General features: G+C 35.2%; 1 protein-coding gene across 1 annotated transcript in view; it reads right to left on the bottom strand.

Annotated features, from left to right (window-relative positions):
• Window positions 1-25,000, bottom strand: part of NMNAT2 (nicotinamide nucleotide adenylyltransferase 2) — a 200,547-nt gene that overhangs the window by 43,487 nt on the left and 132,060 nt on the right. The window contains exons 2-3 of the mRNA XM_051998808.1: window positions 3,273-3,361; window positions 1,912-1,979 (exon numbers count right to left, since the gene is read on the bottom strand). Of these exons, the coding sequence (XP_051854768.1) occupies window positions 1,912-1,979; window positions 3,273-3,361 (157 nt within the window). The remainder of the gene's footprint in view (window positions 1-1,911; window positions 1,980-3,272; window positions 3,362-25,000) is intronic.

Here is a 25,000-nt window from a genome sequence, read left to right as displayed (position 1 = left end):
TTCCTTGGCATCTGAGCGCTGGACATCTGTCTCTATGGCTCTGCCCAGCCCTATTGATCTCAGTGCATTCAAATCTATCAGGATCAGACAACTATTTCATAAGCCTGAGCCTAGTTTTGTTTTGTTATTTCTCCCCCAAACTACAAACCATCACCACGCCTTTCCCACCCCCGCCCGCCTTGGCTGGGGCTCCTGGGCACAGAGCTAGGGGTTGGGACGGCTTGGTTTCTCCCTGTGGCTCCCTCATGGCTGTTTTACATGACAGACATCTAAGACTGCATCTCATCTGTCTTATCTGGATCTTAGGAGGATAAACAAAAAGTCTAAAGCTTTTCAGCTGAAAAAGATAAAGGGTTCTTATGGAAGTTCAGCCCAGGGGAGAAAAGTCAGGGAGTAAATTTTTTTTTTACTCTAGAATTTTTTTTTTAACCTAGAAATTTTACTCTAGAAAAAGAATAGCTGTGTGACTCCAGGAAGGTCAGTTAATGTCTCTGTGATCCCAGGTAATACTGAAGACTCTAAGTTATGGGAATTACCAGACTGTTTCAGTGGAAGGTGTTCCCCAACCAGGAATCCGATTCTCTACACTGATGAAATCATATGTCTAAGCCCCAAGAAATAAAATAAAAAAGACAAGTTCCCACAGAGAACTGATGAAATAGCAATTTAGGTCCAAGATAGGAAAGACAGAAAGAGAGAGAGAAGAAAGAGAGACAGACAGAGACAAAGCCAGAAACAGAGACAGAGAGTCAGAAAGGGGCAGAGAGAGGAAGAGAAAAAGAATGAGCAATACAGACATACATGTATGGGTCTAAGCATGCATGTATTGATATATACACACAAATATATATACACACACATATATGATCACTATTTTTTATCTTTTCTCTTCCCCAGTCTAAATCTCAATGGACTCCCTCTTTTTCCTATTTTCTTCCCACTGAGTTTAATTTCCCATCACCTTTCCTTTCCCAGAAACTTATAGGTACAACTTATTTTTGCTTTCATTGGGAGAGGAACTGCAAAATAATCAGTATGTCATTATAAGAAGGCTCTCTTCTCATGCAAATTATAACTTTGGAAACTTTTTTGCGCACAATTAGTATAATTAGTGGAAACTTTCTGTAATTATATACTGTGAGCTTAATAGATAATAGTGTCTCTCCTCTTAACCAGGGGTATATGCATTTTGATTGTCTAATGAAGGAGAAGGGGGGGGGGCGGGAGGTTAATGGCTATCCTCCTCAAACCTTGTACCTCCAGACCAGAAAAGCCAGTTCTGAATCCTTGTGGTCCATAACCAATTCTTCAGAAAAATACTACCACTATGACCCCCAACACTGAATGGGAGTCAACCCAGGCCCAAAAAAGCCTCACTGAAAATCACCTGATAGCTTTGATGGAAACCTATGGTGATCTTGATTTTTCTATAGAGAAGTTAGCTTAGGATCTTGGGGTCATAATTTGCAATCTTAAATAATTTTCATGGATTTATACTATGGGAAAATGTCAGACTATATGGGTAGTGAGGAGATATCCAATGAATGGAATGAATGGATTTGATTCTTCTTTTTCTTTGAGATTCCTGAATAGCTTAGATGGAAGAATTCAGTGTCTCTCTCCTCTCCCTCTCCCTCTTCTTCTTCCTCTTCCTCTCCCCCTCTCTCCTTCTCTATCTCTCTGTCTCTCTCTTTCTTTCTCTCTCTCTCTTTCTTTCTTTCTTTCTTTCTTTCTTTCTTTCTTTCTTTCTTTCTTTCTTTCTTTCTTTCTTTCTTCTCTCTCTCTCTCTCTCTCTCTCTTTCTTTCTTTCTTTCTCTGTCTCTCTCTATCTCTCTCTCACTCTCATTCTCATTCCCTTTGCTACCTGCCACATTCATCTCTATTGAAGGGCCGCAATCAGGTCCATCTTACCTGATCCAGTCAGAAGACTGGACAGCCAGTTGGCACATGATCAGACGATGTCGGCTAGACACCAGGCCCTGGGAAAGGAACAAAGCAATCATTAGAAAATTGCCCTGTTAATCAATCAACCAAATGTTTCATATGGGCCTGGTCTAAGTACTAGGATACTAAGGAAAAGTTTAAAAAAAAAAAAGTCCGTGCTCTCAAGGGGCTTACATTCTAATTGAGGAGAAACATGTACTTAAATTGGTACCAACAAGATACTCACAGTGGACAGTACCAAAGAGGGGAAGGTATTAGCATTTAAGAGAGCCTTGGAAAGAGCATCCTGCAGAGATGCAGAGGCATCTGGGCTGAGTCCTGAAGGAAGCCATGTATTCAGGATGAGGAAGGAGAGCATCCTGAGGATGAGGGACATTCCTTACGCTTGGACTATTTCCTCCAGAGCTCTCCTACTCTCCCTTCCCCCAAACTCATGGATTATTACATTTGATTCCAAATCATATAAACCAAGAGGACATTCTTCCTGGACAAAGAAATTTGTTGAACTTCTGTCATCAGCAAAATCTATTCATTTGTATACTCTCATTGGGGCTAGAATAGGAGTGGAATAAGAAAAAAGAAAAAGAAATCCAGAAGATTACCTATTCCCTGGACAAAATCCCACCCATTAGTCAATATTTATTCATCATAAATGTACTCTATATCCAACACATGGATGATGTCCAACCAACAAACACCTCTTTGTCCCCCAGTTCAATCTGGACCATTGTCTGGCTCTGCATCAGGCAAATCAGATGGTGACAATGGAATTGGAAGGGAAAAGGGACCCAGGGAGGAGGAGTACCATGAGAGCTCAAAGGAATCTCAATTATACTCCTTAAAAAAAACAAACCAAAAAAACCCCAAACAAACTCTGAAGTATTTCTGGGACACACAGCGGGGAGAAACAGAGATGTGTCTCCTAAACTGGGTTTCAGAAAAGCATGGACCTGGACCCCAGAGCTTTTTTGTCTGCAGAAAGGAAGCTTAACTCCTGTATTGCTGGCTCTCCCCCAAAATTGTTGCATTCGCCTCAGGTTTGGAAGCCACCCCAACTTCTGCTCACCATGTGCACTGGGTCCTCTCCTAATTAGGATTGACTCAGCTTGGCACTCTGAAGCTGATGTCTCATCCCTAAAAGGGGCTGGCATCTGCTTTCTCCCAGCTGCTGGCCCCATTACCCTTTCAATCAGGTTCTACTGCAGCTCAGAGATGAGACTGGGATGGGAGTTCCCGTGTTTTTACTCTTCACAAAACCTTAATTATTGTGCCAGCTTTTTCTGTCAGAGGCAGAGCAAGAAAAACAGGCCAAAGGAGATAGAACCTACCTGTTTTCCGTAGGAGTCGTGGACAGGAGAAACAATTCCACCGATCACAATAAACCTTCCAGTCTTGTGCAAATAATCCCTGGCTCTTTCTAAAGAAAAGAAAAGGTGATTGCAATGGAAATAAATACTTTTGGTTCTTAGAGTCCAAGAATCATTCATATTTTCCTTTTTTTAAAAATGTACTATTCTAACCTTTTCAATACAACTTTTATGATTCCAATACTTAGCACAATGCCTGGGATATAGTAAGTGTTTAATAAATGCTTATTGATTATTAATGATTCAAAAGTTTAGGGATCAGGGCTTCTAGTCTCCCAAGCAAAAGGATTTGGATCCAAGAGTGAATAAAGGCATCTTTAAGGGAATGGACACTCAACTAAGACTTGAATTCAAATCTGACCCTAAACATTTACTAGCTGTCTCTGGGCAAATCACTTAACCTTGTTTGCCTCAGTTTCCTCATCTGTAAAATAAGCTGAAGAAGGAAATGGCAAACCACTCCTGTATCTTTGCCAGGAAAATCCCAAATGGGGAAATGAAGAGTCATATATGACTGAAAAACAACAAAATTAGAGCAACATGTTGCAGCTCAGAGGAAACTTAATACAAGAAATCTATTTTAAAATTGTAAATATGTATTATTGGAAGTTTTCTTAAATTATTGCTTAAATTCCTATAGAACTATATATAGAATAACAAAAAAACCACCATTCTTAAGCATGAAAGAGATGTTGATTGCTCACCCTTGAATTATTCAGATGAGAAAACTCATCAAAGGTTTTCTATATAATTGAAAATAGTTAATCAAAAAAGAAAACCACTATTTTCATAGTTTGCTAAAGAAAATTAAAAAGAATTTTGTAATTTCCTAAAGAAAATCTAGCTTCCACTTCCACTTTCTCTTCAATTCCAGATTAATTCATTGTCAATCTGCAATGTCCATCCAAACACTGGGAGATGGAGTCTATCGTTATCCAAGATCTGACACTCTGTCCATGACTCTACTTAGTTTAATTGTTAAATTCAGAATAAAAAAGTTAAATTAAAAAAAAAGAAAATAAAGGACACTTCTCAGGTTCATTTTGGGCTCCAAAATGGTAAAAGCTGAAGTAGTTCTTGGAGCTCTGACAAATTTAGATGAAATATTTTGTCCTAGAGCTCTGACATCCAATGAAGGCATATTTCCTCCTTGGGCAATATGCTTCCCATATGGCAACCATCTTTGCCTCCAAAGGCATGAGATACATTCCCAAAGCCATAAGCCTCATTTTCCCACAATTTGAGAGACTGGGATATCTAGAGGGTGGGCTCTTTGGAAGGGAGAAGGGATCCAGGGAGGAGGAACACCATGAGAGCTCAAAGAATCTCAATTTTACTCCTTAAAAACTCTAGTCCTTCCCAAGCCATTTTTGACAAGTATTCTTTGTGATACAGTCCTCAAAGAGTAACAGAAATTCAGAGTTGGAATACATCTCATGGTTTATCAAATCTACCTTGCACCTGAACAGAAATCTCTTCCACAATCTCCTCAAAAAGTGACTCTCAATCACTTTTAGTGATGGGGAACTCACTCCTTCTAGAGGGCTATGCATACTTCTGAATTGAAACAAAACATACCCCCTTTCCTGCAAAAGATGAACCTCTATTTCCTCCTCCAAAGAGAAAAGCTAAAAGAAAAAGATGGTAAATTTTCAATTTCCTAAAAGAGGAAGTTGCAGATTCTGTTCCTTCACATCTCTAAACAAAACATGGTTTTGTAAGGACAAGATCCAATATGTTGGTATCACAGAATACATGGAAAGGAATAATATAGGAACTGGCTGGAAAATTAGGGACTCTAAATTATATAAAGAGAAATAAGAATAACATATGTATTATTATAAAGTAGAGATCTTCACATGGATTTGGTCTTTAAAGACATAGTGAGGCAGAGAAAAAGATAACACAGAGAAGTAGAAAAAAATTAGAAAAAATGCAAAAAGAGGTATAACAAACACAAAAAGAGATCCCCACAGTGTAGAAAATTTAAACTGAATTACATAACATGAAATGTTGTTCTGTCATGTCCAACTCCTATGATCCTGTGAACTATGGGGTTTTCTTGGCAAAGATACTGAAATGATTTGCTATTTTCTTCTCCAGCAAATAGGGTTAGATAATTTGGTCAATGTCACCAGCTAGTAAATCTCTAAAATTGGATTTGAATTCAAGCTTAGTTCTCTCTCTACTGAGCCATCTAGCTGCCTCAAACATGGGGACAAACACACAAATGAAAGAAAGTTGAGAAATAGCTAGATAGCAGTTGATATGAAAAAAAAAAGAGAGAGAGATGAAGGCTTCACTGGACTGTAAACTTAATGAATCAGTAGTGTGACATAGCAGTGGGAAAAACTGATTCAATCTTGGGATGCACCGAAAGATCGAGATGATCGTTCTAATGTATTTTGCCCTAATCAGAGCATGTCTGGAATACTGTGTTCAAGCCCTAATACCATGTCTTCCAAAGTGCATTAAGAGACTGGAAGCATACAGAACTGAGAAATCAGGATGGCAAAAGATTCGGATTGATACCACATGAGAATTGATTGAAGGAAGTAGTTACAGCTAGACTTAAGAAGAGAAGATGGAGGTAAGACATCAAAGTTATCTGGAAGTATTTGAAGGCATATCACATGACATAAATTCTATTTAGCCCCATAAAGCAAAAGTAAAAACAGCGGATAAAAGATGCAAAGAAGCAAATTTAGGCTTTTTTTTTCCAGTTTATTTATCCCCAAGTGGATAGGCTGCCTTGGGAGGCAGTGTGCCGTCCCTGACTGGGGATTTTTAAGCAATGGATGAACTTGTGGTCTATGATGTAGAACAGATTTTTTTACAGCATGAGTTAAACCAGAAAGCCACTGAAGTCTTTTCTGATTCTGAAATTGTGTGATTCTGGGTATCCATCAATTGGAGCCTGGCTGAACAAATTGTGGCATGTCAATGAAATAGAATGTTTTTGCTCTGGAAGAAAAGATGGATAGCAGGAATTCAGAGAAACAGAAGAGCAAAATGATCAGAATTATATATCTATTAACAATAATAATCTAAGTGAAAACAGCATTCAACTGCAGCCAACTCAGATTAAATGGAATGACCTTTCTTGTTCTGGAAGAACAGATGATGAAATATATTTTTCCCTGTTCTTCCTAGAGAGGTACAGGATTGCAACTATGGAATGTTGCATATGATGTTAGATAATTGTCTTGTTGGTTAGCTTAGTTTAATTATTTTTCTTTGCTGCCAGGGAGGGTTCAGTGGTAACAAGAGAGGTGTATGGGATGGGGAGGAAGGTAAAACAGGGAAAAGACTAGAATCAAAAGCACAAAGCATGAATAACTTTTTAAATAGCACAGAGCTGAACCAAAGGAGAAAAGACCGGGTTATTTATAATTTAATTGCTTCACTGCCTCTTAAAAGAAATTGTGATTGCATGAAGTCTAAAGATAAGGAGGAAATTACTTTTTTCTGTATGTTATATAAAATGGGGTTAATAGTTTGTCAACTACCAAGAATCCTGGAATTATTTCTAAGTATATTCCTCCCTACTGCCATAAGTGACTGAGCTAGTGGTTGTGTGTGTGTGTGTGTGTGTGTGTGTGTGTGTGTGTGAGAGAGAGAGAGAGAGAGAGAGAGAGAGACAGATAGACAAATTCAGAGACACAGACACAGAGAGATAAAAAGAGAGACAGAGACAGAGACACACAGAGAGATCATTATTTGGAAGTAGCTTCTGTAGAGTTAGGGGTATCCTGAAAGTAGGAGCATTTCCAGAAGTCTTTTTGAAAGCCTGGCAGAATGGCAAGAGTCATCTCTGTGGTTCTGCTTGGGGGTGGTGAGTGGGGTTGATTAAAATGAAACAGGATGCCAGGGCTTCCAAATCTCTGTTTTCTTCATGCTTGTCAATTCTAGAGTGGAGAAGGGGCCAAATTCATCTTTTTTTAATATTCAATTCGGAATCACTTTCTGGGTGGTCTAACTGATTTATTTCTCTCCCCTTAATGAAGAGGACCTCAAGGCGAGCCTCAACTGACTGCATTGATTTGCCCAATCCATTCCTCAGGCTCTAGGCAGAAATTCAAGATCAAAGCTCAGGAAGGAAGGAGTGTGGATCCAAGGAAATGTAGCTTCCCTATTAATCTGTGCTATGATAGGGCCACTACAGCCTGCCTGGGGATGAGAGAACACTGAATGGCTGTCCATTAATAAAAATGCATAAGACAGACATGCCCTGTCTACCTCCTGGCAACAGAGCGAGTTTGGCTGACATGTGTAATCAACTCTCTCCTTCTGGGGAGTTATTGGAGACAACGCTGTGATTGACACATCATGCTAACTCAATTTTTTCTTTTCAATGGGAATTAAGAATGACCCCTTCCAAATCCATTCACAGCTGGAGTTCCATTCTCTCCTTGATTTTCATTATATTGTGGGAAATAGTCAGGTTTAGATTTGCAGACATTATAAGTTATAGGAAAATTAAGCCCTAGAAAATTAAAGGAAGTAGCACAGCAGCCAAAGAGATTAAATGAGTCTGGGATAAACTAAATGAATTAGAGTGGAGACCTCCCCTTGGTTTTCTTGCCAGGCTGAGCATTTATTCATTCATTCATTTTACAATAAATTTTATTGTAGCTATTTTGTTCGAAGTTCTCTGCTAGGTACCATAAAGAATAATGATAAAGGGAAAGGAATGAAGTCTGATTTCTATTGTTCAGGGAATTCTGGATGAGGAAACGCTCTCTAGTTGGTACCTTCTTCAGGACTCAGATGCATTGAGAGCTACCTAGGGCAGTAAGAAGTGACCTACCCAAGGTTACTAAGCCAAGATGTGTCAGAGATAGGGTTTGAACCCATGGCTTCCTGACTCTGAGACCAGCTCAAGACCCATTGTACCACACTGACACTTCTCTGATGTCAACCATAATTTCCACTTCTAAAGTACCTCAAGATCTACAAAGTGCTTTGCATCCAACACTTACCACTAAACCTAGCCTGTCATCTTAACAGAGTATATTGTTGACTCCTGATCTGTTCTATGGTATCTCACAATTACCAAAATTAAACCATCATCAAGCATATCTTGGAGTCCATGAGCACACTTTATTTTCTTAAATTATTCAGACAAGAAATAGTAGGCAAAAGAAAGTGAAAGATCATTGAACAAGAAATAACTACAATAACTCTAAAACTATAATTCTCTTTATAGAAATGAATATAAAAGCAAAAGGAATTTTTTAAAACTTAAGAGAATAAAAGAAAAGATAGGGAAAAGGGAAAATGTTTCAACACTTGCAACATTTCTCCTCCAGACAAAAAAATTCACAGCCTTTGTATATCACACATACATATATGTTTTTATAAATACATTCATACATGATACATAATGTAACATGTAAATATTTATGCAAAGTAAATTCATATACCTTTCATTGCTTGATGCTGATCATTCCCAAGCTGCTGTGTCCTACCTTGTCCCAGAAGTTGCCTACATTAGCAACATCCTTACTCATTATCAAAGGTGCATCATGTTATTTTGTTCATTGATCAAATAGCCCAGACACTTCTGCTGCAACTTTCTGCTACTTCTAAATGCTCTCTCTTATTATTTATGGCAGAGAAACGAATTTTCACATTCACTAGTAGCCTAAGTTTAGTGCCTCTGGATGCCTGAAGGCTATTGTATCAGGAAATAGGAGTGTATGGACTAAGGAAGAAAAGGTGTAGAGAAGATATTGTAGTTTTCTTAGATAGTTGAAGGGTTATCACATAGACCAGGGATTATACCTGTTCTGATTGGATTAAGAAGGCAGAAGCCAGTAGGATCCGTAGATTAAAAAAGCACTGGAACCTGGTGTTTGCTAATTGTGTGATATGAGAGTCATTTCCATTTTCTGGAGAACCATTTGCTTTTTGGTCAAATGAAAGGGATTGGATTAGATAATCTCTACAATTTTCTTCTAGCTAAAAATCATTGCTCAATCTGACCTTCTGCAAGAAGTCTTCTCTAGTTCCATTTCTAATCCACTTCTACAACTTTCCTCTGAGATTATCTTTCATTTATTTTAAAAGTATCTTGGCTATCCAATTTTTTGCATGTAGTCTCCCCAGTTTGAATGTAAGCTCCTTGAGGGCAGGGGGTCATGATTTTGCCCTTCTTTGTACCCTCTGGCACAGGGTAAACACTTAATAAATGCTTGCTGACCATCTCATGAGGGCCATACTAGAGCAGGTGTGGTGGACCAAATGAGTTCAACACAAAACTAGCTCTTTGGATGATGGAGCATAAATGCAAAACATCTTCACTATCATCTTTGCTTCCCATCAGCAGAGCGCATGAGTTGAACGGATTTTCCCATAGGGATAATTAGTTTGTCCCTTCTTTCTCATGATCCTCTTCTTAGACTAGAACTGGTTTGAATTAGAGTTTATTTTGTGAAATTTTGCAAAATCCACTCTTTAGAGCAAGGGACAGATAGGTCATAACTGCAGCAAGGGCCTTCTTTTTAGTGCAAAACTGACTGGCTTGGGTAGGAATTATATTGGAAACCTCCAATTGATAAGTTGGTATTCTAGCCAGCTGAGCTATCCTCCCCGCCAATCCCACCCAGCTCTCTTCCTTTTCAGTTCTTCCAAAGCATCACCTATAACAAGATCACTCTCTTTTTCTTTCCCAGAAAGAGAAAAATGCCTCCTGGATTTCCTCCCAATTGTTCCCCTGCTGCTGTTAGTAACACCAAACAGACAATTAGGAAGAAAAAAGAGTGCACATTAATTCTCTCATTATTGCCGATCACATTTGCTCTCACCTGTCCCTAGCTTGAGAGAATCTGGCTCTCTTTGTCTTAGCAGCTGGTGGATGATTTATGACCTTCAGTTACCCAACTGTCACTTTTGACAGACCTCTCAGAGATGGGGAGGGAGGAAAATCAATCAGAGGAGCTTTCTCCAGGAAAAAAAAGTCTCCTCCTCCCCCTTCAAACCCCTCCCCAAAGGCTTTAGCCCTCCACAGAGCTCATTCATTGTGACAAGAAGATCTGCTCTTCGGAGTTTCAGAATATTGAAATGGTAAAAAAAAGAATCAAAAAGGAATAAAGAGCATAAATATTTTTCCTCAGAGACTCGTTAAATATTTGAATTGATCATTTTAGAAATCAACAAACTGTAACAAAGTTTGAATAAGTAGGTGAGCAAGTGGATGGATGGTTTGTTGCAGGATGAGGTGGGGGAAGAGACAAGATGGTAAGAAAATCTGCTTTAGCTTCCTTGCATCATAGAATGTGTGCCAGTATCAGGTGATGGCTTTGCCTTGATTTTAAATGCCCTATTTAGAAGCTCATTAGTTTAATACACACACCCCTTCCTTTTGAGCTAAAATGTATCACAATATGTCTATCTCCAAAGTCAGAGAAGTCCCCACATTTACCAAAATCTTTATATCATTTTTTCTGGAAGCAAAAATCAGGAAACAAAGTGAGCATCCATTGATTGGGAATAGCTAAAAAAAAAAAAAAAAAAAAAAAAACAAAAACTACAATACAGGAATATAAACAGAAACAATAAATATGAGAATTCAGAGATTCATGGGCAGGCTTGAATGAACTGATATAGAAGAGAAAGAATCAAAACCACAGTGTCTACACTAATAGAAATGAAAAGAAGTCATTAAGTCAACAAACATTTATTAAGTGCTTAGTATCTAGCAATTATAATGATCAGCCTTCGTCCTCAAGAACAAACAATGAAATGTGATTCTCTCCTTTCAATAGAGAGGTAGGAGCCTATGTTGTCAGAAACGGTTACTGCATGGGTTGTTTGCTTAATTTTCTTTCTTATTAAAAAGGCTCACTGATTTTTTTTTTTGGTGGGTGAAGGTGGGAGAGTGTATATATATATATAAATGATTGTCTTATAAACAGAAGACATCAATAAAACTTATTTAAACAAAATTCATCACATCAGAGATTTCTTACTAAGAGAAGAATTTAGATTTTTTAATATGATGTATATGGGGAAAATATAGTATCCCCATGTGTGTCTGTGCATAGATGCATGCATGAATATAAGAAACCCAATTTTTGTTTATGGAGATGGCATAGTAATACAATGGTGATCATTCTAGCTTTGTTTCTGGTGGATACTTTTATTTTTTTACTAAAAATTTTTATTTGGACATGGACAATTCTTCAACGTTAGTGATATTTTTTTTTAAGCAATTATTGGACATGATGAAGATGATGATAATGATATCTGTAAATGCTTCAACATTTGCAAAGTACTACAAATGCATATTATCACATCAAATTAGATGCCTCGGATATCATTATCCCCAAATTGTCAATAAAAAAACTGAGGTTCAGATTTTCCTGTTACCATCTAGGTAGTACATTGCAAAGGTAGGATTTGAATCCAGGATTTCTTGATTCCAAGCCCTGTTCTTTTCTCACTGCATTATACTGTCTTTCTTAAACAAAACTAGCAATACACAATGCCCTGAGAAAACAACATGGCAGATCCTGTTCAAGTCAAGGCATTTATCCTATTCTAGGCAAGCATACAACCTTTTGGAAGAGAGTGGAGGGTTAATGCTTTAAAGAGGGAAAAGAGCTGCAGTTTGTCAAGCAAGGTGAGAGTATCAAGAAGAAATTTTGTTTTGTTAGCATTTTATGGTCACCCCTCATCACCTCCCTGGAAAAGAGCCAGCCACAGTCATATAAAGCTGACTTTCTTCGGTGAGTGAACCCATCTCTGGAGACCAAGATTCCATAGTAATAACTCAGTCCCGAGTTTCCTGTCTTTTCAACAAGAGCTGGTGAGGAGTTCTGAGGAGCTTTGGCAAAGTCAAGATCAAGGACAGTTATGTGAATGTCAGCCTGTTTTAAAAACGGCAGCTGAGTTGCCAAGGGTGTCTATGATGGATGGGAAAGAGCTTTGAATGCAGGAAATGTCCGCTTTGTCCCCTGATTCTTGGTATTGATTGAACTAGGGTGTGGGTCGATTGAACACATTTGTGCTAGGATAAATGGAGCTGTTTCAAATAATTTAATTTATTTTCAGGAATTAACTAGAGCCCATGGCAACATATCTAACCTATGGACACCTGTCTGTCTTACTGTGAAGCCTCCTTTTCCTGAATTGACATAATGTGATAATCAGAGAGGTCATCAGTGTCTCAGTGATGAATATAAGGATACAGGAATTCTTAGGTACTTTTGCACTTATTCCAGAGATGTAAATAGAATGGGGTCAACAGGGGTCTGCCCCCAAAATAAAAAAGTTAAAGGGTACCTGCAACACTTCCCCAAAGTTTGGTTCCTTTCCTATTCATCTAACTCCTGGGGGGTCTTATTCAAGGAATATTTCCTTTCCCATCAGCAGTGAAGATACTTCCTACTGTCCTGGGGTGGGGGTCCCTTCCACCCCACTCTGAAAACAACAGATAAATATAGTGCTATATAGGCCAACTGGCCCTCCCCTCATATTATTATTAGGAACAAAATTTGCTGATTGTGGCTCTGATGTTCACATATAATCTTTTTTTTTTTTCTTAATCTATGTTAACAGAAGAGAATAGTACAAAGCTGAGACAATGTTGGAAAGAAGATACTGGGAAAAGTCAATCTGGAGGAAGACTTGTGAGTTGGTTGAAAGCATTCTAGGATTAACTAGGGGAAAAAAAACAATCTCATATCTATGAAGCTGAAAAAGAGACTTGATGAGGGAAACCCCAATTCAAACTGGATGAAATTAAATAATGTAAGGGGCAGGTAACAAAGACAAAGTGACCTAAGACCTTGCCTCTTTCAAAGTTTGACTTTGAAGTTTGAAAGGGTGTGTTCATTTACATGTGAAAGGGACAGGGATAGACAGAGACAAAGTCTGACCCACTTCTTTTTTCTCCACTCACATACAGACCAGGGCAAATGTGAAAGACCTAGAGCTTAAAATCTGAATAGCCAATCTTGCTGCGAGTTGAGTAGTAGGATTGTTTGAAATAAGAACCCAGCTTTGAGGGATAGATATCTCTTGGAAAGTCCATCAAGGGATTAAATGGTGGGTGACTATAAATACCTCTCCCCTCCCCCCAATAGTAATGGGGTTTTTCAGTAGAAGCACAAGGTACCATCCTTGTGGTACCTTGGAGCAAAGTCCAGCTGGAAAGAGAAGTCAAGAGACCAATACCTCTCACTGGTCCTAAGACATTCCCCAAAGTGCACAGCAGAACTCTAGGATGGGATTTCAGAAGGGCCTATGTGTCTTTTTACTTCATTTTCCTGCTCTGTAAAGAAGGACTGATAATACCTGCCTATAGGGTAGGAATCTTACTTTGGGTCTGTAAATTTAAAATATACATATGCATATATATTAATTATATTTCAATATTGGTTTCTTTCTAATCCTATAAATTTTGTTTTGTAATAATATCTAACTGTAATGGTACTGCAAGATTTGTAAGGTTTCCACAAATATTACCTTATTTAATCCTCACAACAATCCTAGTATTTTTATTATTTTAACTTACAGATGAGAAAGCTGAGAGTGACAGAAAGTAATTGACTTGTTTAGCTCCCATAGCTAGTAGTGTCTGAAGCTAGATTTATATTCAAGTCATCCTTTTTCCTGAGCCAGTTCTCTGTATACTATACCTCCTAGCTGCCTCTGAAAGGCATTTAAAGCCATTATTCTGAGCAGGGATCATTAGCTGCACCAGACTGCCAAAGGAAGTTCATAACAAACAAAAAGATAAGAGCCTCTGGCACATAGTTGGTACTTTACAAGTGTTTTTTTTGACTGACTGACTAGAGAATTTAAACATCAAATAAAGAGAAGAAAAATTGTTCCAAAAAAAAAAAAAAAGAAAGAATAACACTATTAAAATGGTATTTCAGTAAAATACTACTATGAAAGATAACAGGAGAGTTTTAGTTAGAAAAATCACAGAAGTCAAGTTCAACTGCTACCCAAATCCTGATAGCCATCATTAGCATCCCTAAGGGGCATTTAGATAGCTGACATTTGAATTTACTTTTTTAGCCCCATGTCACATTTTCTTTTTAATTATTGTTTTTATTGTACAGGACATTGTAAATTATATAATCAAATCAATCTACCAAATTCTCAATAATTTCTTCTATTTAATCTATTTATATATGTGTGTATATATATATAATTCTAACAATATTTACTTGTGCACATATTGTCTTCATCTTTAGCATGTAAGCTCCTTGAAGAAAGGACTGTTTTTACCTTTGTTTCTACATCCCCAGCACTTAACAGAGTGCTTGGTTCACAACATGTTCTTAATAAATGCTTATTGATTAATTGATGGTACCATTTTTTGAAAACTTATCAGTCTTTAAAATTTGGAAAACCAAGTCCCTTTTCTTAATTTAAAAAAAGGTCCTTTGATATTCTTGACAATTTATTTTTCTTTGTAAATTTTGCAATTTTTTAAATGCAGTATTTATAAAGAAATCAATGGGCATTTTTATTGATACTACATTAAATCTATAAATTTAATTTGGGAATTGTCTTTTTAAAAATTATCTTCATTTGACCCATTCATAAAATGTAATGTCCCACAAGTTACTTAGCTCTCATAACGATCATTCATTTTTATAGATGTCTTTAAAAAGGGTGTGTGTCTAGGCGAATTCATTCCTAAATATTTAATTTTATTGTGAATGGGTGTTTTTAAAAATGTAGTATTTTCTTGGTCTATATATTAAAAATGAGTGACTTTTATGGATTCATGTTGTATCTTCAGGCTAGCTGAATTCTTATCTCAATCTTTGGTTAGATTGAAATGTTTAGTATACTATCATTTCATCTTCAGATATGGTATTTAGATTTTTTCCCCCATTTGCAGTGTTAATCTCATCAATATAGAAATTCTTAATCTAGATTCTATGAATTAAAAAAAAAATAGGTAACTATATTTCAATATAATTATCTCTGTAATTTTATGTATTTTATTTTGTGCCTTTAAAAATATTATTCTGAGAAAGAATCCATAGATTCACCATGTTGCCAAAGGAATCCATGACAGGAAAAAAAAAAGGGGGAGTGGGGTTTAAAAACTTTTATTCTGATATAGAGTATAAAAGCCTTTGCTTTAATATAATAGAGGCAACTAGATGGTTCGATGCTCTCCAGTTAGGAAGATCTGAATTCAAATTGATTTCAGACATTAATTAAGTAACCCAGTGAATCACTTAAACTTCTCTTTGCCTCAGTTTCCTCCACTGAAAAATGAAAACAATAGTAGCACCTCTGTCTTTCAGGGTTGTTGTGAGAATCAAATGAGCTAATATTTATAAAGCATTTTATAAACCTTAAAACACTACATAAATGCTACCTATTATTATAATTATGATATTTTCTATATTATTACAAGTTTTAAATTTCTAATATTATGATAAATAAATATGGGCACCTTTGTTTCAAGGAAGTCTGAGTAGATACTTTTATCATATGGCAGAAAAATGAATTTATTCCTATTCTCTTTGGCCATATTTTTTAAAGTATAGATGAAATTTGGATTGTGACAAAAATATCCTATTACTTAATGTAATCATGAATTTTTAAAAATATCTTACCATATTATTTCATGATTTTTCTAACATTGAATTAGACTTGTATAATTCATACAAATCTTCTTAGTCATGACAGATTATTTTAAAAAAATTGCTGTATTCTATAAGCTAGTATTTGCCTTAGCAATTTTATATCCATATTGATTAGGTAAATGAATTAATAATTCCTTTTAGGTGTTATCTTTGTAAAGTTCCAAAATCAATATCAAATTTTATCCTAATTAAAAGTATTAGATAGTCCTCTGCCTTTTTTTCTTTTTTTTTGGAATTATGTATGGAACATAAGGATTATTTATTCTTTGAAAACTTGACAAAATTTTAATCATTAACCTCTCTGTGCCAGTGTTTTTAGAAAGTAAATTATAGAAAAATCGCTTTATTTTCTATTCTAAGACTGATCTTTTATATTATCTTATATCTTCTCACTAATATTTGACATTTATATTTTTGTAAAAATCATTAATTTTATTTAAGTACTCTAATTAGCATATAATTATAAATTATATTCCCTGATGATATCCTTTTTTTTGTGTGTGTGATTATAGCTCTACATTTTCATTTCTAATTTTGATACCTTCTCTTGTTTCTCCTCACCCCCACACTTTGCTAATAATTTATTTATAAAGTTTATTGGTTTTTCTAAAAAATCAGTTCTAGGCCTTGTTTATTAATTTAATTTCTTTTAAAGTTTTTAACTCTATAAAATTTGCTCAACTTTATTATCTTTCTTTTTTTTTTTAACTTTGGTTTGGTCTTTTCCTTTGTTCCTTAGATGGTATCTTTAGCTACAAATTAATTGAAGTAGTTGTTAACCTTTCTTATTGCTGTCAGCACTAAATTATTTGTTCTAAGACTAGTTTTGGCTTCAGTTTATGGATTGTGATATGTTCTATTAATAATATTGTTAACTTTATAACATTCTTGTGGGGTGTTGTTTTCTTTTTTAAGACAATTATTTTTAATATCTTTTTTTAAAGATTCCATGTGGGTGTAATGAGCCTGCAACATATTACAAATGAAAAATTGTTCAGTGGCATCATAAAGAATATCATCCAAAAAATGTAAGACTGGGGGGAAAAAAGATGAGCTAATCATATATCAAAAACTGGAGATAACTGGACAGCTGGACTATCCTATTAGGTTAGATGCAATGTCAAAGGCATACAAGAAAGGAATTCAGAATGTAGGATGGAAATCTGGTTGCAAAATTATGGAAGGACATGAAAGGGAATTGTAAAGGATTAATAAGCTTGAATGGGTTGCATTCAGCGCCATTAGAGGAAATATCCACATCAATAATATCATGGATCCATCAGAGTAGCTTTATATCTTTTATTCATGTTGTTTATTTCTAAATTCATTGCATCATGATCTAAAAATACAGTATGTTTAAATGCTCCCTTTTTGAAATTGAGAACAGCTTCTTTGTAAGTAACGGTATGCTTAGTTTTGTGGATTGTTCCACTTGTGTTTGATTAAAATGTGTATATTTTTTTCCTTCCTCTTAGTTCTCTTCATGTTGCTGCCATTTCTAGCTCATTAAATTCAGCAGTTCAGATTTGGAATTTCTTCACTGTTGATCTTTTTACTGATTGGCATGTTCTGAAAATGAATACTAAAAATATCCCCTTTTCATTATTATTTTTGTAATGTTAATATTTCTCAATATTATTAACTGTTGAATTATTCAGTACACAGAAATAAAAAAAATGGTTAAGCATTTGTTATCTATTGTTTCTTCAGTGGTCATATAATACTCTTGCCTGTATCTTTTGATGTTTTCCAATTTGAATTTAACTTTATTTTGATATTTCTATTGTTTTGATCTTGTAATTATGACATTTTAAAACAGCCTCTTAATTTTAATATCTAGATTCTTTTGAACTGAGTTTTCTATAACCACATTTGATGGATTTTAAAATCCATTCTCCTTTTTATTTTAATAGGGGAATTCAGACCATTCATATTTACATATTTATAATTACAAATGTAAAATTTGGTTTGTCTTTAGGTATTTTTTTCCTCCTCTTTTATTCTTATTAGTAGTAGCTGCTTTATACATAGTATTACTTTTGGTCCTCACAAAAACCCAATTAGGTAAAGATATCAGTATTATTATTTTCAGTTTAAATATGAAGAAACTGAAGGTCAGTGGTGACACTGCTAGTAATTATCAGAAGTAAGATTTGAACAAACTGCTTTTCTAAATCTAAAATGAATATATGTTCCACTGTCCAATACTATTTTTAGTATGATACTTATTCTACTATAACTGATCTATATTGGTAGAAGAAATTTCCTCATTAGAAACTCTCTGTTTCAATTAAATTATAAATCTAGACCAAAAATATATACATATAAATATATGTACTCATATATGTATATATGTATGTGTATAAACTTTGTATTTTTGTTAATCGTACTATATCTATATGTCTCAAAATTGTATTTGTATCTCAAATTTGTTTTCATTCAATTACTAACTTTTATATCCTTTAATTCATGCTCTTATCTATAAAGAGTAGCTGACTTAAAATAAGAATACATTCTGTTCATTTGGAGTTTCTCCTCACCTGCTTACATGGGACCTTTTCCTACATAGATTTTTACTGATAAATTCTTTGAAGTCTTGTTGACTTTTGAATGATTATCTTTTGTCTTTGAATAATTACCTTTTGAGATAACATGATCAACATTTGATAAAATCCAACACCTATTCCTATTTAAAAAAAAAAAAACCCAAACAAATGCTAGAGAGTATAGGAATAAATGGACTTTTCCTTAAAATAGTCAGTAGCATCTATTGAAAACCATCAGTAAGCATCATTTGTAATGGTGATAAACTGGAACCATTCCCAATAAAATCAGGAGTGAAATAAGGTTGCCCACTATCACCATTACTATTCAATATTGTATTAGAAATGCTAGCTTTGGCAATAAGAGATGAAAAAGAGATTAAAGGAATTAGAGTAGGTAATGAGGAAACCAAATTATCACTCGTTGCAGATGATATGATGGTATACTTAGAGAATGCCAAAGAGTCTACTAAAAAGCTATTAGAAATAATCTACAACATTAGCAAAGTTGCAGGATACAAAATAAATCCACATAAATCCTCTGCATTTTTATACATCACTAACAAAATCTAATAGTAAGAGATACAAAGAGAAATTCCATTTGAAATAACTGTCTATAGTATAAAATATTTGGGAATCTATCTGCCAAGAGAAAGCCAGGAATTATATAAGTAAAACTGCAAAACACTTTCCACCCAAATAAAGTCAGACCTAACTATTGGAAAAATATTAAGTACTCTTGGGTAGGTTGAGTGAATATAATAAATATATATAAATAATATAATAAAGATGACAATACTACTTAATCTATTTATTTAGTACTATACCAACCAGACTCCCAAGAAACTATTTTAATGACCAAGAAAAAATAATAACAAAATTCATCTGAAAGAACAAAAGGTCAAGAATTTCAAGGGAACAAATGAAAAAAAATCAAATGAAGGTGGCCTAGCTGTACCTGATCTAAAACTATATTATAAAGCAGTGGTCACCAAAACCATTTGGTATTGACTAACAAATAGACTAGTTGATCAGTGGAATAGGTTAGGTTCACAGAATAAAATAGTCAATAACTATAGCAATTTAGTGTTTGACAAACTCAAAGACTCCAGATTTTGGGATAAGAATTCACTATTTGACAAAAACTGCTGGGAAAATTGGAAATTAGTACTGCAGAAACTAGGCATTGACCCACACTTAACCCTGTACACCAAGATAAGATCAAAATGGGTTCATGATTTAGGCATAAAGAATGAGATTATAAATAAATTAGAAGAACATAGGATAGTTTACCTCTCAGACCTGTAGAGGAAGAAGAAATGTGACCAAAGAAGAACCAGAGATCATCATTGATCATAAGATAGAAAATTTTAATTATATCACGTTTGTATAAACAAAACTAATGCAGACAAGATTAGAAGGGAAACAATAAACTGGGAAAATAATTTTACAGTTAAAGGTTTTGATAAAGGCCTCATTTCTAAAATATATAGAGAATTGACTCTGATTTATAAGAAATCAAGCCATTCTCCAATTGATAAATGGTCAAAGGATATGAACAGACAATTTTCAGATGATGGAATTGAAACTATGTCTACTCATATGAAAAGGTGTTCCAAATCATTATTGATCAGAGAAATGCACATTAAGACAACTCTGAGATACCACTACACACCTGTCAAATTGGCTAAGATGACAGGAAAAGATAATGATGCATGTTGGAGGGGATGTGGGAAAATTGGGACACTAATGCATTGTTGGTGAAGTTGTGAAAGGATCCAACCATTCTGGAGAGCGTTTTGGAACTATACTCAAAAAGCTATCAAACTGTGCATACCTTTTGATCCAGCAGTATTACTACTGGGCTTATATCCCAAAGAGATCTTAAAGAAGGGAAAGGGACCTGTCTGTGCAAAAACTGTTTGTCACAGCCCTTTTTGTGGTGGCTAGAAACTGGAAATTGAATGGATATCCATTAATTGGAGAATGGCTGAGTAAAGTATGCTATATGAATGTTATGGAATATTATTGTTCTATAAGAAACAACCAGAATGTATTCATTCAGAGAGGCTTGGAGAGACTTACATGAACTAATGCTAAGTGAAATGAGCAGAACCAGAAGATCATTATACACTTCAACAACAATACTATATGAGGATCATTTCTGATGGAAGTGGCTATCTTCGGCAATGTGAGGATCCAAATCAGTTCCACTTCATCAATAATGAACAGAACCAACTATACCCAGTGAAAGAACACTGGGAAATGAGTGTGAACCACAACATAGCATTTATACTCTTTCTGTTATTGTTTGCTTGCATTTTTGTTTTTCTTCCCAGGTTATTTTTACCTTCTTTCTAAATCTGATTTTTCTTCTGCAACAAGATTACTGTATAAATATGTATACACATATTGTGTTTAACATATACTTTAACATATTTAACATGTATGGGACTATCTGCCATCTAGGGGAGAGGATAGAGGGAAGGAGGGGAAAAATTGGAACAGAAGTTTTTGCAAGGATCAGTGTTGAAAAATTACCCATGCATATGTTTTGTCAATAAAAAGCTATAATAAAAAAAGGAGATAACCTGCTCAAAAGTATAAAATTAAAATTTCTTATACTTTACTTTGGGCTTTTAATACTTGCGATTTTTTTCTCCATATTATTACTGAGTATTTTTATAGTTTTTTTTTTTTATTTTTTATAGGTTATTCCTTTTTAACTTTTAAAACTTTTAAGTATTTCCTTTTGTCTTAATCATTTTGAAATGTTATAATAATATAACTAAGAGGCTTATATTTTAATTTCTTTACTCGTAGAGTGCTCTGACTTCTTTTAGACTTCACCCCAGACAGGTACTTGGGAAATTTTTCTCTTATTAACTCTTTACATGGAGTATAGTTTCTCCCCTTTTCCCTCTCCATGGGAATCTCAAATGAATATATTTCAGACATTTTGGTCTATATTCCAAGTTTATTACTTTGTACTATAAACTCATTCATTGCTTTAAATAATTGATGCTATCTTTTGTTTTTATATTGCACTCATTTTCCAATACTTTGCCGGAATCATTATCTCAATTAATTTATTTGCCCACTGTCTAGGATTTTAAAAAGTAAATCATTGTGCCATTAGCAAATAAGGATGGTTTTGCTTCTACTTTGCCTAGCTTTAAACATTTACATTCTTTTTCTTATCTTATTGGCATTGCTAGAATTTCTCCAACAATATCAAATAATAGCAGAAAAAGTGGAATTCTTGCTTTACTACTCTATTTATTGAGAAAACTTCCAATGTGTCCCCATTGCTTATGATATTTGCTTTTAACCATTTGCTACTGTTTAAGATCTATAACTCTGAGTATGTCCTATCATTTTATTTTCATTGTTCATTGATCTTCATTTGCCTCCATTTATTCTGCAATATTTGGCTATTCCTCTGATGACTTTAAATACTCTATGTTGCTTGGTATTTTTTTCTAGTTGTTACTTTATCTCATCCCATACTTTTTTACTAACTAAAGAAGATTCTTCATATCAGAAGATTTTTCTTCTTCTTTTTCTTCTTCTTCTTCTTTTAATGAGGCAATTGGGCTTAAGTGACTTGTCCAGGGTCACACAACTAAGAAATGTTAGGTGTCTGAGACCAGATTTGAATTCAGGTTCTCTTGACTTCAGGCCTGGTACCCTATCCACTACACCACCTAGCTGCCCCTTCTTCATATATTTTAAAAATCATTTATTATTTAATTTATTTTATCCTTTGGCATTTCTTACTTCACATTAGAAGTACTTCAGGGGAAACAATAAACTGGGAAAACATTTTTACATCAAAGGTTCTGATAAAGGCCTCATTTCCAAAATATATAGAGAATTGACTCTAATTTATAAGAAATCAAGCCATTCTCCAATTGATAAATGGTCAAAAGATATGAACAGATAATTCTCAGATGAAGAAATTAAAACTATTTATAGACATATGAAAATATGCTCCAAATCATTATTAATCAGAGAAATGCAAATTAAGACAACTCTGAGATACGACTATACACCTGTCAGATTGGCTAGAATGACAGGAAAAGATAATGTGGAATGTTGGAGGGGATATGGGAAAACAGGAACACTGACACATTGTTGGTGGAATTGTGAACACATCTAGCCATTCTGGAGAGCAATTTGGAACTATGCTCAAAAAGTTATCAAACTGTGCATACCCTTTGATCCAGCAGTGTTACTACTGGGCTTATACATAACCAAAGAGATCATAAAGAAGGGAAAGGGACCTGTATGTGCCAAAATGTTTGTGGCAGCCCTGTTTGTAGTGGCTAGAAGCTGGAAAATGAATGGATGCCCATCAATTGGAGAATGTTTGAGTAAATTGTGGTATATGAATGTTATGGAATATTATTGTTCTATAAGAAATGACCAGCAGGATGAATACAGAGAAGACTGGCGAGACTTACATGAACTGATGCTGAGTGAAATGAGCAGAACCAGGAGATCATTATATACCTCAACAACAATACTGTTTGAGGATGTATTCTGATGGAAGTGGATCTTTTCAATAAAGAGAGCTAATTCAGTTTCAATTGATCAAGGATGGACAGAAGCAACTAGACCCAAAGAAAGAACACTGGGAAATGAATATAAACTGCTTGCATTTTTGTTTTTCTTCCTGGGTTATTTATACCTTCTGAATCCAATTCTCCCCGTGCAACAAGAGAACTGTTCGGTTCTGCACACATATATTGTATCTAGGATATACTGTAACCTATTTAACATGTAAAGGACTGCTTGCCATCTGGGGGAGGGGGTGGAGGGAAAGAAGGCAAAAATCGGAACAGAAGTGAGTGCAAGGGATAATGCTGTAAAAAATTACTCTGGCATGGGTTCTGTCAATAAAAAGTTATTTAAAATAAAAAGAAAAGTGCTTCAGCATGCATTTCTATAGAAATTTTATTCCCTGGATCTTTTATTTAATTTAATTTATTGGTTATATTAGCCTTCCCTTTATATTTGTGCATTAGCTAATAGATTTTTTTCTTCTCCTACTTTACAGGATTTCTGCATTATTATTATTATTTTTTGTTCTATTTCCTTTCCTCAAGTCTGTTCACATGTAGTATTATTTGAAGAAGTGGTTGAGGCAGGGCCAGCTAGCAAGGCCTCTGGGTGGCAAGGATCTATCAAAATCAAAACCTAAGGAAAAAAAAAATCTGGCCATTTGGTTTCTGGGATAAAAATACCAGCCTAGCTATTCAAATTCTGCCATTTGGCAAACATACTGAGGGCTTTAGCATCAGGGATTTCAAGGTGTCAGTAAGAAGCAGAGGCCTACGCTTCAGGAGTTAGAAGAGAGCTTCTATGAAATTTCATGGCAAGCATGGTAAGGTCCTTCTTTCTGGGAACTTGACCTCAAGAGCAGGACCCTCCATGAGTCTCGGGAACATCTGCTCTCGATGACAGAGACAATGGGGAGAGAAGACTGGGACGACCTTTCTGGATGGCAATAACACTACAAGTGAATGAATAGAAATGAAAATAACAGAAATGGAAGAGAATCCTCTGTCAAAGGCAGCTAGGTGATGTGGTGGGTCTGGAGTCAGCCCAAATCTGGTCCTCAGACACTTATTAATCACATGAACCTTGGCCAATCATTAAACTTCTGTCTGCCTCAGTTTCTTCAAGTATAAAATATGCATGATAATCATAGCACCTGTCTCCCAAGGTTGTCATAGGGAACAAATGAGATAATATTTATAAAGGATCTGGCATATAATATTATTTCATAAATGTTTATTTCCCTCTTCCCATCCCTTTGTTCCTTTGAGAATTTATGATTTCATTTATTTTTGCTTTGTCTAGTCTTTTGTTTTTTGGACGGTATTATTGAGGCAATCGTATTAAAGCTAGTCTCTTTGGCTCCTATTTATTCTGTTATTGAAAGTCTTTATCCTTGTTTTTAACTGATACTATCATGTCTCATCTCTTGACAGTTACTAGCAAAGTCAATCAACCACTTTGATGCTCAAGAGGTAAACTTTTGTCACTGAAGCTAGCTCCCAGATCTATGATACTTGATATATACAAAGTGCTTAAAAGAAAAATCTTTTCTTTCATTTTTTCATTCTCCTCTATTTTTGCCATTTTAACATGTCCTTAAGGGAATAGATTCACTCTTTTGTTTCTCATCACTTTCTATCATTGCCAGCTATTTCTTCATTTGCCACATTCCTAAAACAATAGTAGGGATGTTCCATGAATTGTCAACATTCATCCCAGACAGGCTCAAAGCTCTGTATCTAGGACATCAAAGAAATGGACAGAGGGTTTCCCGGCCTTCCCCACCCTAAAGGAGGAGAAAAGTGAAAAGGTAGCTCAAATTAGGTAAGAATGAAGGCCTCTAATTAAGGCCATGGGAGTTCCAAAGCATTCTTAAGTTACTACCTTGCCTCTAAGCTTCAGGGGCTTAACCACAACATCTGAGACTCCTGTGACCTCTTCATCAGCTTCC

Source organism: Antechinus flavipes, chromosome 4 (assembly GCF_016432865.1).
Source record: "Antechinus flavipes isolate AdamAnt ecotype Samford, QLD, Australia chromosome 4, AdamAnt_v2, whole genome shotgun sequence".
NCBI lineage: Eukaryota > Metazoa > Chordata > Mammalia > Dasyuromorphia > Dasyuridae > Antechinus > Antechinus flavipes.
Note: the sequence above shows the minus strand (reverse complement) of the source record. Positions and strands in the feature narration are given on the sequence as shown.